This window comes from Seriola aureovittata, chromosome 23, assembly GCF_021018895.1.
Source record: "Seriola aureovittata isolate HTS-2021-v1 ecotype China chromosome 23, ASM2101889v1, whole genome shotgun sequence".
Lineage (NCBI taxonomy): Eukaryota > Metazoa > Chordata > Actinopteri > Carangiformes > Carangidae > Seriola > Seriola aureovittata.
This window is the reverse complement of record NC_079386.1, coordinates 3,940,162-3,955,422: the sequence shown is the minus strand read 5'-3', so window position 1 is coordinate 3,955,422 and position 15,261 is coordinate 3,940,162. Positions and strand designations below refer to the sequence as shown.

The 15,261-nt window shown below is 39.2% G+C and overlaps 1 protein-coding gene across 7 annotated transcripts in view; it reads left to right on the top strand.

Annotated features, from left to right (window-relative positions):
* Positions 1 to 15,261, top strand: part of nrxn2b (neurexin 2b) — a 721,062-nt gene that overhangs the window by 185,586 nt on the left and 520,215 nt on the right. For 6 of the 7 annotated variants that reach the window (XM_056368788.1, XM_056368786.1, XM_056368783.1 and 3 more), the window contains one exon: positions 1,169 to 1,198. The exons of the other annotated variant lie outside the window; for it this stretch is intronic. In XM_056368788.1, coding sequence (XP_056224763.1) covers positions 1,169 to 1,198 — 30 coding nt within the window. The remainder of the gene's footprint in view (positions 1 to 1,168; positions 1,199 to 15,261) is intronic. 7 annotated transcript variants of the gene reach the window in all.

Sequence of the window (15,261 nt, the reverse complement as noted above, 5' to 3'; positions counted from 1 at the left end):
TTGTCAAATTTTTTGGAAAAGTTTAACCTTTGTCATATGTTTATCTTTGAAAAAATGAAAAACAACAAAATGACAAAATGAAGATTGTGAAAATTGGTCATGTGAACTATTTATATGCATTTATCACACCTGTGAACGCTCTGGTAATTACACTGAGAGAACCTGAAGAAGCCACGGACGAAACATGTTGTTTGCTCTGAGTTAAAGTCACGGTGAAGTCATCTCAGTGTGCGGTGGTTAGGTTCGACTCTCACTTCAGTTGTTCCTGCGACCAGCTGACACCTGACCGCTAATATTGGCTTTGTATGTGGAGTTACGTTCACACAAACTGGAGGTATTGTAATGATGACAGTGAGAAATCAGGACCTTTACATTTTTCTGATGATATTTCCAAAGAGTTCGATGATGAATTCCGCACAGTGAATGTTGTGTTTCGCAGGTATGGATGTGAAATGGTCTGCTGGTACTGTGGCCTGATTCAGACGTCGCTTGATGACGCAGGAGCTGATTGCGGACATCTTTCTGTTCAATCTATCGATCTGCACTTTTGTCTAGATGTGCGCACAATAGCCTGCAGGAAGCTAAATAACTGTTTTAGTTGGCTGTTGTGATGCTGTACACTCACATCTGTGTTGGGATAAACTTTGACTTTGGGTTTTTACAGACAACACAAAACTTTTATCTTGTAGCGTTTCTCCTGGTTTATCTCTGACCCTCTCTCTGTGTGAGACCTTGCAGAGCTAAGAATTTTTTGTTTCTTTTTACTTTTTGATTTGAGTACAGTAGGAGATGAGGAATCCAGTTCAAGCCTTTTCTGCCAAACAGTTCTCTGTGTGTTCCATAAGTACTCCAGAGGAAAAAAAAGCATTTGTGAGAGCAATAGCCTTCGGGGGTTGCGCCAAATGAAAATGCTTTTTTTTCTAAACCCCCCACACCTCACTCAAGAAGTGTTTGCTTGTTTTCTGTTACTACTCGCTCTCTCTCTATCTCTCTCTCTCTCTTTCTCGTTTTTTACCTTTGATTTGAACTCTGACATCCAAGTCTGCCCCAGGATGTCTGTCACAAACTGCAGTCCAACGTTGTGACAATGCTTTTTTTCTTCCCGTGCCTTTTATGACCTTCTTTTCTTCCTCTTTCTGTTCTTTTTTTCTGTTTTTTCCCTTTCAAGGTCTGGCGCACCTGACGTTAAACGACCAAGGTATGGGTTCATTCCTTTTTTTATTTTGGTTCTGTTTTTTAGAGGAATTGACTCAGCCTCTTCGCCCCCCCCCTCCCCCAGCCCCCTCGAAACTGCCGCTTTCCCCCACAGTTTCCTCCTCTGCTTTTTACCTCCCCCTCAGTGCCATATCCCTCCATTTCTTCCTAAATTCTCCCCTGCCTTCTTAACCCTTTGCAACATCCTCCCCCGTTGCCACCCGCCCCTCCCCCCTTCTTCCTCTCCTTCCAACATCTCTTCATACCTGGTCATACCTCCTGCCTCTCCTCCCTGCTCCCTGCCACCATGTGTTTGTGCTTTTCTGTGACCTCCACCAATGTGTGTCCCACCCCTTGTCCTGTCCTATGGCTCACGTCCTGGACCTTCACCTCTGACCACCTTTGACCCCGACGACCTGACCCCGGGGCTGAAGGTAACACTTTTCTGCTATCCCTTGTGCTTGGGTTTGAAAAAAAAAAAAAAGAGAGAGAAAAACAAAAAAAAATGCTGATTCTATTGGAAATGTGTTTGCTGGTCAAATTACAAAAGCAAAATGTGTCCAGACTTCCATCCACTAACACTTCAAGGTGAAAGTGTTGCAGAATGTGCAGAGTTTCTCATCACCACTCTGCTGACATTCCCATTGTTTGGCATTCAGAGTGTTTTTTTTTTTTAAAAAGGCCTACAGTTCACGTTCTGATTTAAACTGAAATTATGTATGTTAGACTTCCTTGTCATGAGAAAATGTGTATGCCTTTGTGTTTTGATGTTGCTATGAACACTGGATGTTATTTCTGATGCTATTGTGTCCACGTTTACAACACAAACACAGCTGTTTGATCACACAACACTTCTTTCTATCCGCCTGACTTCTGACCTTTTGACATATTTCTCAAATGTGTTTAAATCCTGAACAGATTTTTCATGTGAAAGTTTGATTCACTTTGTTTTCTTCTGCAGCCATAAATGCATTTTAAATCACACACCACGCTCCACTCTGACAATTTTCTATCCCTCACAGTTATGTTCTCTTCATCTTCTGACCTTTCTCTGCCTCGGGCCTCCCAGTGAGGACTGTCCATTGGGAAAAAAAAAAGTGTTAAGCAAAGTTCACAAGAGAACAAGTGCAGCAGTCAGTCAATGTTCTAACCTTTAGCGTTGTGGAGATAGCGTCCTCTCTTCTGTTAGCTTAGTCTGTGATTCACAGACTTGAGCAATGACGCCTTTTTTCTTCAATTCACCCCTTCACTCTGTTTCACTGATGAATCTGAAGTTGTTGTGGTGTGAGCATCATTCTTTGGAATCTATCTTTACAAACAGGGAAGTGAAACTTTTAGATTCCAACCCTTAGAGCTTTATGAAGGCACCTGGACTTGCTTGAGATTCTTGTCGAAGTTTCACCTCTCATCCAAAAGGCTTTCTACATTTGTAACTGGCTAATGGGGAGATCCCGGTATTAAATATCTTGTGGGGTCGTGAACATCTTTAGGCCCGACCCTCTAGAACTGAAGAAACCTTTCGGATGAGAGGTGAAACATCCTCAGGAACCTCAAGCCAGTTGCTTTTGTAAGTTTGACCCCCTCCCGTTCAGACAGATTCCCAACTCGGTCCGATCACAACCATTTATCTAATATTGGGTGTGTTTGCTACAATGACTGACAGGGGAGCACTGGTGGAGCACTTTAGTTAACCACCAAGATGGCTGCCGCCGATGTGGAGAGGTCTGTTGAATCCGCTATCATGACCGGACATTGTATCTCCTCTAAAACAAGAACAAACCCCTGCACTTACAGCATAAGAGACGTGTTTTCTGTACTACCAACAGGATTTGTAAGAAGTTTAATTTAGCCACTGACCCGCTCTGCGCTACGTCATATATTTCACTGCTCTGATAGTTGTAAATCTATTCATCTGCGTCCAGAGGCCTTTTGGTCTACAAACATTGATAATATCGCCCCTTGGAAATGGAAAATGAACTAAGAGCTTCCAGACCCATTCACCAATGCAAATGTCAGGCTATAAAATGTATTTAACAGTCCATACAATGTACCCCATCATAACCTATGCATCACTCGAAGACAGTGCCATTATATGGATAATGGTAATAATGTCGCTTAGCACTAACATAACATATGCACTTTAGCAGTGTAACTATTTTTACACATTCTTCTACACATTCTCACAATATTCAATATTCCTTTGAATATGACGGTTAAAATATTAAGGATCCAAGAATGGATTTTAAACTTGAATGAAACCAGGTAGTTTAACAGTCTGTTAGCTATTAAGGATATTTCCTTAGCAGTGATGAAAAAGCATTCAATTAAATTAAAAAATTATGTAACATTTCAAGTCATGTTTCAAACAAAAATTCCAAGCTTTATAGTTCAGACAGAACAAGGGATTTAAAATGTTATCTAGGCCTTGTCACTGTTTTCTTATGTTTTATTGACCAAAGAGGGGAATCTATTAACTAATAAAATGATGGACAGATTAAGTAGTGTAGACCTAATGAGTCATTGCAACCCTAAAAGATCAGTCACCATCAACAAACAGTCCCTACTATAAGCCAGAATTGCATACTGCTGGGCTTGATGTCAGTTCACAGTCATTTCATGCTACAGTGTGGAAACTGAGATTACCTTCATTTATTCTTCACTTACTCTCGGATACATTTTAAACCCCGGCTTTGCTCCAGAGCTCATTCCAGGAGAAAACTTGTGTAAAATGGTTCCTCTCAATTGCACAGTACCCACTTTTTAACTATCACGAAGCAAGATGTTTACCAGCTCATTGCTCCTATGCGGCTCAACACAAAGGCGGAATATATTTCTCTATCCCCAGCAGACACTCACTGCCACCAGCACATGAATCATAACCATAATCCCTTCATCTCTATGCAGCCTCTACTCTGCCTCCCTGTAACATCTCCCACAACCTACTGCCATTTAACTCTGATCCCTGCCTGTAGTCCATCCCAAACTGCGCTGACTGTTTACTCCAGCCACGCGCTCGTAATGAGAAGAGCACACATAGAGATGACAGAACGTGCCACAAGAATGGGAAACCTGACATCTATCCATCTCCACCATCTCCCCAGAGACATGCCCTGATCTCAACATCAGACATTCAGTCCCCGATCCACCATGTCGAGGGCATCGCTGTGCATTTCCTATCAACTCCTCACAAGCAGGAGGATCTAAACTTGAAAGGTGGCTGAAACAGAAAATTTCATAACTTCTTTTTTTAAGAGAGAGAGAAGGGGGTTGGGATTGTGGAAGATAGGTGGGAGAAAAAGTTGTCGAGAATAAATGGAATCTATCACACACACAGCTGAGCTGCTTTAATGTGCATGTCAATGTATGGAGCTGACTTCCCTTTCTCTGTAGTGCAGTACTTTTTCATAAACTGATTTGTAATAGCAATCTTCAAACAGGCCACAGGCTTTCAGTGGAGGTCTAATACATAATTCTCTTTGGAGATAAAAGGAGCGCTGTACAGGTAACACCCCCCCTTCATCATGGCGAACCCATGCAAGTTAAATAAAAGCTACCTGATAAAAAATCACAAGGCAATTAACCTGGAGGATGGATGCTATATTATCAGAGTTAAAAGTAAAGTAGCTGATTATGCTTGTTTCATCAAACAATGCCTAGCCAGCCATTTATATTGATCACCCTGTAGCCATAATTAATACAGTGTTTGTTCCCAGTGGAACGGGCCTAAAAACATCTCAAAAGAGAAAAATCAATAAACCTATTTGGTAAAGGCGAGGACGTGTGACATGTTAGCGAATTAGATGATTTTCACCGGAGGATTTAGGCACCTCTTAGCTTTCCGGGCATCACCTTTCCTTTATATCTGTGTGTTTGTGTGCACATGTATGTATCCGCACGTGTCAGGACAGCCATGTTTTTAACAAAAGAAGAAAAAAAAATAAAATAAAATAAAAGGTTTTGGTCAATGTTAACGATCAGAGGCAGGTGCCGCAGCCATCACATAACCAGGCCAAGAAAATCAATGTCAGTCTCCTCTCAAACCCAAGGCTGTCCTTCACAACTCTAGGAAGGACAAACCCCAGGCTTCAGTCACTGCTGATCTCTATCTGCCTGCCTCTAAGACTGGTACCAACCCACACACTGGGCCACATGCTCGGAAGGCAAGAGATTACATTTAACATTACATCATATTTAACATAGAGATTATCATTTAAGAAGAGCTCTCAAATGTCTAAACAGTCATTTTCACTAAGTATGGAATTTTTTATTTTTTTTGATAAACATATCCCTAAATGTTTACATCTAAACACAAATCACAGCTTTAAGTGACAAATCCAAAAGGAACACTTCCTGGCATTGCCCTCTACTCTGGCTACCAGTGACCTTTACAACATACACAAAAATGTTTATCTTCAAATATTATCCTCAGCTGTCGTGGAAGTGGAGAAACATAGAAATAAATAGATTAAAGTTGTATTGCCTAAAAAAAATGACTACCTGGTACTAAGGATAATAATTTCTAAAATAGAAGGTAGTAAAGTAGTATTTTGTCAACAATTATCAGAGATTATCTTCTGCTCTTAATATCTTCATATGTTTTAAAAACTGATTGATATGAGATGGTAAGATGAGTTTATATTTTAACCGGTGAAGTAATTCTGGAAATGCAGCAGCAGAAAATGAGTGTATTTGAGCTAACTTCTGGGAGGAGAAAACTGTAAATCTAGGAAATGGCTGGATGTAGACTATTTACATTCTACCCAGTGTTTCAGCCCTTTATTTGTTTACTTCTCTCCTCTCGTGCTCACATATACAGTGTTCTAATACTACTGAATCCCCAATAAAGCTGTTCTCATTTACATGTAACAATTTTGACAATGACTGAAACCATCAAGACTACATATTAACCAGCAGTCACTTCTAAGCCAATTCCAAGCTGCTGGTCTGCTGCTGCTAAAATCCTGATTTAATAACCAGGATGTTGTCTGACAAAATGACCACACACATGAGTTAAAGACAACAGCTGTGCTGTGATTTGGGGTATATTTATTTGTAAAATTATCACTCAGAGAGAAAGTCAGAAGCTCATAAAGAGCTGCGCCTGTGAAGGAAAAGCTCAACCTCTTTCTTGTGGGGCAGTACTGGAAACTCTCTTCTACAGAAAATGGCTGAGGTTTGTCCACAAAGACACAGGATTTATCTCTAGTTACTTTAAAAAAAAAAAAAAGTCAGTAAAGTTGTTTAAGGTTTGGTCTGGCTATGGTCTAGCGACAAAGGAGCTAAATTGGCAACACTGCTTGTTCGCCCCAAATCATTTTGAAAGAGAAGTGACCAATGCGGAAACTCCCAACAGTTGGCTTGCCAACCAATAATATAACCTCAGTCAGCAACATTTGTGTTTATAGCTCTGGCCCCGATGCTGCGCTCCAATCAAAAACTACATTTTTAGTCAGGAGTGTGTCTCTCTGTCAGGCACTAGACAGGAAGGTCCATAGAGAATGTGCACATATATCTTAAATATATAATGTATTTATTTTATCTTAAATTTAAAGACATGGAACGTGACACCATCCAAAAAAATATACTTCATGTTCTTTTTAGGCTAAAAATACAGAAATACAGACTAATCTCTAGTGGTAAGTAATGTCCAGACCCCATAGCTACAAACTAAATTTGAGATATGAACAGCATAAAACATTAAATATTTATCACTGAACTCATTGAGACATGAGCACATACTGTATTTCTGCACACCCAAGGTTTCAGCCCTGAGGAGCAGTAAAGCACGATAAAAAATTGCAAAATCAGGTTAAATTGCCATATTATTAAACAATATCCTAACTGCACTATCGTTCGTGTAGAAGCAAACCAATAATAAGACAATTGTTATATGTAATAGCTTATATTGTGATGGTGATGGCACAATAACTAAAGCTATGAATATAAGTGATATTACTTTTGTCACCATGAACAACTTAATTATAATTTACCATGACCAGTAAACAGTAACAGTCTGGTGTATCTTTCTCATAAAACTCAATTTATAGTAATATCAACTGCCCATTTTATATTGTACCAGATGTAAATGTAAATGTAGCCCATTTCCTTGGCCTAGCAGTCTCCAAAGTTATCACCCATCACATAGCCCTGAAGCTGTTTTAGCTTTAACAAACTAATTAAGGGCCCCTTAAATAAATAAAACTGCCATTTCCAACAACAGAAAAAAACATGTGCAAGTTAATGGCTCTAAATTGGCAACAAAAGGTTCTTGGCTCGTGGAATTGCAGATGCAGTTGCCCATGGACCATTTGGGTCTCTATGTGAATGATGTTCCCCTGCCGCTGCCACCGCCACAACCAAAGCCTCCGCGTCTGCTTTTGGAGAGGCCAGCACGATGCATACTGGGAATCAAGTTCACCAGGCCCTGGGAGATTGTCTCTTGACAGATTTAATGTAGATCTCCTTGGAGATACTGGAGGGAAAATGAAGGGAATATCCAGCCTGATCCGTATCTAACCTCGAATGTAATAGACTAGGTCCAGGTCAAGATAGCCATCTCTGTCTGAGCTCACTGAGGGCAGTTTATGGAGTCCATGTGCCACTGTGTGTGGCTTCATTTTTCATACACTTTTACACTTTTAATGTAACATTTCTGTATAGATTTATTGATATATCAGACCAATATTTGCCTTAAATTAAAAAGTAGTGTTTTCTACTCCAAGTCTTGTCTATATCAAGTCAGTTTTATTTATATAGCACATTTCATATGGCAGGCGTAAACTCAAAGTCTTGTTTAAGCACTTCTCGTTCATTGATTTAGGTGACATTTTAATAAGAATTGATTACTTCACTATTAATGTATTTGCAATGATTATCTTTGGTTATTTGGGCTTCAGATTCAAAATGCTTTTCAAGATGCTTGTCTAAAAGTCGAGCAAACACTACACTATTGTTAAATAATGAGAAAAATTTTAAATCTTAAATCTTTCCAAAGAAAAATATTCTGCCCCTGAAGAACCTGTATCTATACAGTATCAATTGTCCTTGTTCTTGGGAACCCATCAACACCTGTTCTTGCAATTTATAGCAGTCTATTGCCCATTGCCCCTTTTTAATTCAACTAGAATTAAAATCTCTCCAGACCTCAATTGAGCTATGGAGACTGTTTTCTCCACAGCACACAGAGATACAAACACACATACATTGAAATAGCTCATTAAATTGGCTATGGCTATGTTGGCAGATACCTGCAGTTAACAGAACAAACAGTTTTTTATTAGAAATATGACAGAGCAGTGGGAATAATGGCATAAAAGCAGAAAACCATAGTTGGTACAACATTAAATTGCCTCGTAGTTGTGTTCCTCTACCAACCATTCCAGCAAATTACGTGCATGTTTTTAGTTATGGCCAAAAATGTCAGTGACCTTTGACCAACAAAATCGAATCAGTTCACCTTTGAGTTTAAGTGAATGTTTTTGCTAAATGTGAAAAAATTCCCTCAAGGCGGTCTTGAGATAGGCCAAAAACATGTTTTGTGAGGTCACAGTGACTTTGACCTTTGACCTCTGACCATCAGTTTATCCTTAAAGCCATGTGAACATTTGTACCAAATTTGTAAGGATTCCTTCAAGGTGTTTCTGACATGTTGCGTTCATGAAGCCAAAACCGTGTTTTGTGAGGTCACCGTGACCTTTGACCACTAGAATCTAATCAGTTCATCTTTGAGTGCAAGATAGGGTTGTCACGATACCAAATTTCTGTTTCGATACCGATACCAATATGTATTTCGATACTTTTCGATACTTTTCGATACTTTTTGTAAAAAATATTTCATTATATTATGTATTGCCTTAATGGGTTATTTAAATATTTAAAGAATGTCATTTAATTTTTAAAAATATATTTTTTTATGTATTTATTAACCATGGACATGTTTTAGCTCTCTGTTTGCAGGCTACTGTAGGTTTACTACTGGGCTGGGAGGGGCTTTGTACTTCTTTCATTGACATTACAGTGCAGTGAACAGGTGAACAACATTATCACCTGTCGTTCTTGACTGAAGTCTCGGAACAAGTCCGCATGGTTGTCCTTTAAATGTTTCGACAGATTTGAAGTGTTGGCTCCTTCTGCGAGACACACTTTGTAGCACCGCTTGCACTGCGGTGCCTCTGGGTTCAGTGGCTCGCCTTTATCGTTCGGTTTGAACCCGAAATATTTCCACCCCGAACTTCGGGCCCCCATTTTGACCACAAGTACGGGCTTTTCTGCAGCTGCCATCTCTATCTACGGTATTTTCTTCAACCCACTCCGTCTGTCTAAGACGCGACTTGTCGTTTCTCTCTCCTCCTCAGTCTAAACATGCGAGTGCGCGTGGGACGCGGCTTACATCCTCTCGGGCAACTACGTCACACTCGCTGGCCTCGCTGTGCTTAAAGAGACAGGCTCCAATTTACCAATTCATTTGCATTCAATAAAATGAAATAAAAGTACCGTTTGTTTTTAAATGCCGGTATAGTACCGTTTTCAAAACTCTAGTATCGCGGTACTATACTGGTACCGGTATACCGTGCAACCCTAGTGCAAGAAAACATTTATTCCCTCAAGGAGCTCTTGAGATATCAAATTCAAGAAGCCAAGAACATGTTTCAAGTGACCTTGAACTTTGACCTTCGACCACCAAAGTCTGATCAGTTCATCCTTGAGTCAAAGTGAATGTTTGTACCAAATTAGAAGAAATTCCCCACAAGGCGTTCCTTAGATACCGCGTTCATGAGAACAGGATGGACAGATGGACAACCACACAACATAATGGGCCAGAGAATAGCAATGCAGGCAACAATAAATCCATTGCTACTGTGACATTAGAAAAAAATTCTACAAACAATACAGCAGCACCTGAAGGAAACAAAATATACTTCATGTTCTGGACATTCAAAATGATATTAGAATTATGTTCCGTGTTCTACTGATCCCTGATATCCAGTTCTTTTAGGATACACCGTCTGTTTCTTTTATGAAAAAAAAAAACATGAGAAGCAAAACAAAGGATCATTAGAAATGTTAGCTTCTAAAATAATGCACTCACCAAACTGAGCAGAGTAGATTGTTTTCACAGAGATTCATCGAGATCTGATGATAATGGGGAAAAATGGAAGCTGAAATGTCATGTTTCGGGACACCTCTGCGGCGATGTTAGTTATCTGAGGAGGGGAGAACTTCTCCTCTCTCATTTGTTAAAGTTCTTTCAGACAGCAGAGTGGTTACCACTGCGTCTCCCAACGGGTGACATTGATTTTCCTGTAATTTCAATGGGCAGCAACAGGGTACAATTCTGCCACGATAACTCCAATCTAAGGCTGTGTTGCTGCTTGATTGGATCTAGAGTGATAATTAGTGATAATACAGTCTCACTAATCTCACATCAAGTAAACATAGATTTAAACTTAATCCTCCTGTTTCAAGCCTATCATTACTTACTCAAAACTACATAAATAGGGATTAAATGTGAATAAAACAATCCCTGGCTGCTGATACTTTTATGCTTTTATTAGCATTTATTATTTACTCTGACAATACTGCTTTGCATTCATAAATTAAACTGGCAAACCAATATCAGTTTTGACCAAATTATAGTATAATCACTAAATTTAACAGTACCACTATTTGCATATGTATTATCATTTTCAAACATTACCCCCGGAATAAAGCTGAATAAAGCTTGAAATTACATTTTGCTAAAGGAGAATCAAACTTAATATGAGATGAAGGTTTAAATATAACCTTGTTTGATCTTAAACAAGGTTTGCAGTGCTCCCAAGGGACGATCATTTAGAATTTTACAGTGACCTCTTCTACCCCCTGTTCAGCAGCTCTAGCATGGTGGGCTGTTTGGTTTGAAGTCTGCGAGGCTACTGCAGAGACATTAGGCCGGGGTGACAGAAGTCCTCGCACAGGCAAGAATTTCTCCTGACACAGCAGCAGTGGAAAATGGATGGAGCTCTACAGCAGCTCGAATCTGCTTCATACAGTCCCCACAGCCGTGCAGAGAAAAACCTGGGACGAGTAGATCTGTGGCTGTGTGGCCACATCACTGATACTGAACTATTATCAGCAGAGTTTCAGTTTATTTCTTTCACTCCATATCAGTGGTATATTACTAGATACTAAGATTCTATAGATTAGATACTAAGAGACAAAGCACACATACACATGTATATATACAATACATATATACACATACAATAGAAATAGCAAAACCATACATGTAGATCCAATTGATTGAAAAGACATTCACCTGTCTATATAAGGTCTCACAGCTGACAATGGAAGTTTCTACCATCCCCACGAAGAATCTCTGGAGCAGCGTGACCATCGTGTTCCTCGTCACCTCCCCCAGCAAGGCCCTTCTCCCCCAATTGCTCAGTTAGGGTCAGGGTTAGACCTTGTTGTTACAAACTTCTTCCATCTAAGATTGATGGAGGCCACTGTGCTCTCGGGCACCTTCAATGCAGCAGTAATATTTTTGTAGCCTTCCTCAGATCTGTGCCTCGACACAATCCTGTCTGCAGGCAGTTCCTTCAACCCCATGGTTTGGTTTTTGCTTTGATATACATTGTCAGCTGTGAGACTGTATATAGACAGGTGTGTGTCCTTCAGAATCATGTCCAATCAGCTGAATTTACCACAGGAGGACTCCAACCAAGGTGTTGAAACATATCAAATATGATCAAGAGAAATAGGAGAAATCTGAGCTACATTTCAAGTGTCAAAGCAAAGAATCAGAAAACTTATGTCAATGTGATAGTTTGGGTTTTCCGTTCTAATAAATTTGCAAAAATCATACCCTATTTTGGCTCCATTTTGAGACAACTGTAACACCCTAAAACAGTAATATTGTCACTGATCTCTAAGGGGACTGGACAAAATGAAAATACTTCAAATGTATGTGTTTGTCACACATTACGATTTATGTAAGATTACTGATAAGTAGTCAAAATATTGTAGTCTATTTAACAGCTATAGGTCAAATGATATCAGAAATATCAGAATCCATTTGTTGAGGTCAACAATGTATGTACGAGCTAATCCCTTTTAATGGCATAATGGCAATCATGAGGCTAATGCTGATTGACAGAGCTGGGCTGAGGCAACCCTGTGCGACCTTCAGTGGGTCCCTTGGGTGAAGCGAATGACAGTGTGTGAGGTTTGTGACAGTCCCCGGTCCCTCCGCGTCCCCCACCCAACCCCCCCTCTCTGAGATTGATTGGAGGCCTGCATTGTGTTTCCCAGGCTAGTCACGCCTTGTTATTGGCAGCCTCACTTAGAGAAACTGACAGCACACATCATACAGACAGCAAACTCCCACTTTACTAGGCAGTGGGCACACACACAGACACACGCACACACTGTGGTTTATACACAACAAATTCCCTTGCTATTCCCTTTCAGACTTTCAGTTTGGGCTTAAAAACTAAAATGGCAAATGCAAACATGGCAGAAGTATATCAGAAGAAATGCAAAATCATAATGTTAGCATTTTGAGTTTTCATTACGGCTGGAAAAAGCAGTGCAAAACAAACAGAATCAGAAGACAGAGGCTCCCATCTGTTTGATGAATTATAAGAATACGGGCGTTGGAGTGCAACATCGTTCAATTACTTTTGTTTGTAGGAGCCTGAAAGTTCAATATAATAATTGAAATGACACTTTCTCCACTGTCCCCTCTATATGTTCCCAGCCAGTCAGTCCACGCTGACTGAAATAGATCAGGCTGAAGGCGGTGTGACGTAAACACTGTGGGTTGACTGTGGAATCCCCTCCTGTGAATTTGTAATGAAAACACAGATCGTCCCCGTATGGCAGTGCACGGCATGACAAAATGTGTGCCATATCCCTGTAGTTAGAGAAAAAAAAAGGACCGTATTGGATACAATAAAGAGAACGCTGCATGTGGGTCTTGATTACGCTTTCATTTATAAGCCTCTTTTGTCATACCTGCTGCAAGTATGGCAGTTCTTTCATAGTGAGAATCAAAAATTAAAAAATGGATTATACTCTGAAAAACTAAAATAAGGACAGACTTGACTCAAACCAAGAATACAGTCCCTAATAATCCTTTTTTGTTTTTTTTTTCTTTTTACCAGTCAAACCACAGAAACCTTAGTGTATTTTCACACTGTGGACACCAAAATAAATCATGTGTCACAGCTGACAGTGATATCTGCTGATTGAGGGCAAATACATTTTTCTGATGCTAATTTAATCATCACTTCATTTATGTTCATTTCCATCTGTGAACATGTGTAACCTAATACAATCTGACAGGCTTCTAAACATTGCACAAATTGCAGCTAAGGCCACTGGGGCTAATGTAATTATTGTCATACCACAATATTGCATGTGATATGATTTAAGAAAATTAAGAAAAATACATAAAAATAAAATGAAACTGAACATGATCTAGCCCAAGAGAACTAAGAGCCAAAGTCAGACCTTTTGTGTTTGGTCTGGATGAGTCTGATCTGAACTTAAAGCCCAGGTTTAAAATATAATTGAAAGGACAAACAAAACATAATTGAAGCAACCCAAAAGCCAACAGTGCAAACCTCATGAGTCATGAAACTGAAATTATTGCATATTAAAAGTAAATACAATGGAATAATGGGGCTTAGTGGACTTCAGCAGAGTTCAGCCACCTGAAATTATTTTAAAGAAAAGGACCAGAGAGAGCAAATGGATATAAATTGGGATTATTTTCATGAATGATTTTAGGTAGGCAGGTAGAAAAACAAAACTCTTGTTTGTCCACCCATTTAAAAAAATATATTAAATAGAAAATATATGAATGCATGGCCGGAACTTAATACTGTGAAAGTAGTACACCAAACTCTTTAAATACAAATCAACTGCAGTAGATTCTAGCTTATAAAACATGACTTCAAATGTTGATTTTAGTAGTGTACCATGATATATGTATTCAATAAGGTACGTTACTTCAATAGATGTCTAGAACATGCATAAATTACGTAACTTAAATGCTATATGGAAATTGATGGTGTAATATTAATTGAGTGGCCTCTAAGATGTTTATATGACTTGCCTCCGTGTACATGTTCCCAAACTTTGCGGGAAGAAAAGAAAGACTTGAAAATATGAATTCAAACATGATTCTGTGACTGTTCAGCATATTTTATTAAAAACATTCTGGTTAACAGATTCAAGATATACGAGAGAAGTGTTGTCATCTTCTTCAGTATCAAAATTAGAATATAGACATTGGTGGACAGGGCATAGAAATGTGTAAATCACATCATACATACAATCATTACACACTTAAATGCTGTGTTAAATGCATGCTAAACTAAGATGATATTTTAATGTCTTGACCAATATTAGCTTAATATCTCACATAAATGTACCAGAAAATGTTTAGAGCAATGAAACATAATGTTGCTGCACCAGAAATAGGCAAAGGAGTATAAAAAATTTGTAGAAACTAGTGGCTCCCATGGGTAAAATATGAAGCACTGTAGAGTATTTCTGGCTGAGCTTGGACTCCTGCCCATTTCTTCATGTTCACTGACCCTGGAGACAGGAGTAAATCCAAGGAAGAGAAAGACATAACTTTCCATTAAACCCTTAAAAATCAAATACAATCTGTAGATAAATCTTTCAACTATCCACTCCACACCTGGGTCTCAGAGGTGTCGAACAGCAAGTCCATGAGTGAGAGACAGTTAGGATCAATCTACTATGTCAAACATTAAAACTACAAAGAGTACCTTTAAATGAATTGTTCACCAAAACATTTGTTATTTTTAGACAAAAGTGCAGCTGTATGTTGACCCAAAATTTTGTCCACACAGCCTGTGTAGCATAATCCTGGGATTTCAAAGGAAAAATCATTTCCAAATGTATACAACTGTATATTTAGTAAGAAGTGCCAAAAAAATATCCATTTTAGACCTGGATTTCTCTACAGAGCTAAACAGTCCTTCAACCTGAACAACCATACAGGTCCTTTTTTCAACCTTCTGGTACGACCCATAGGAGTGTCTCCTGAAA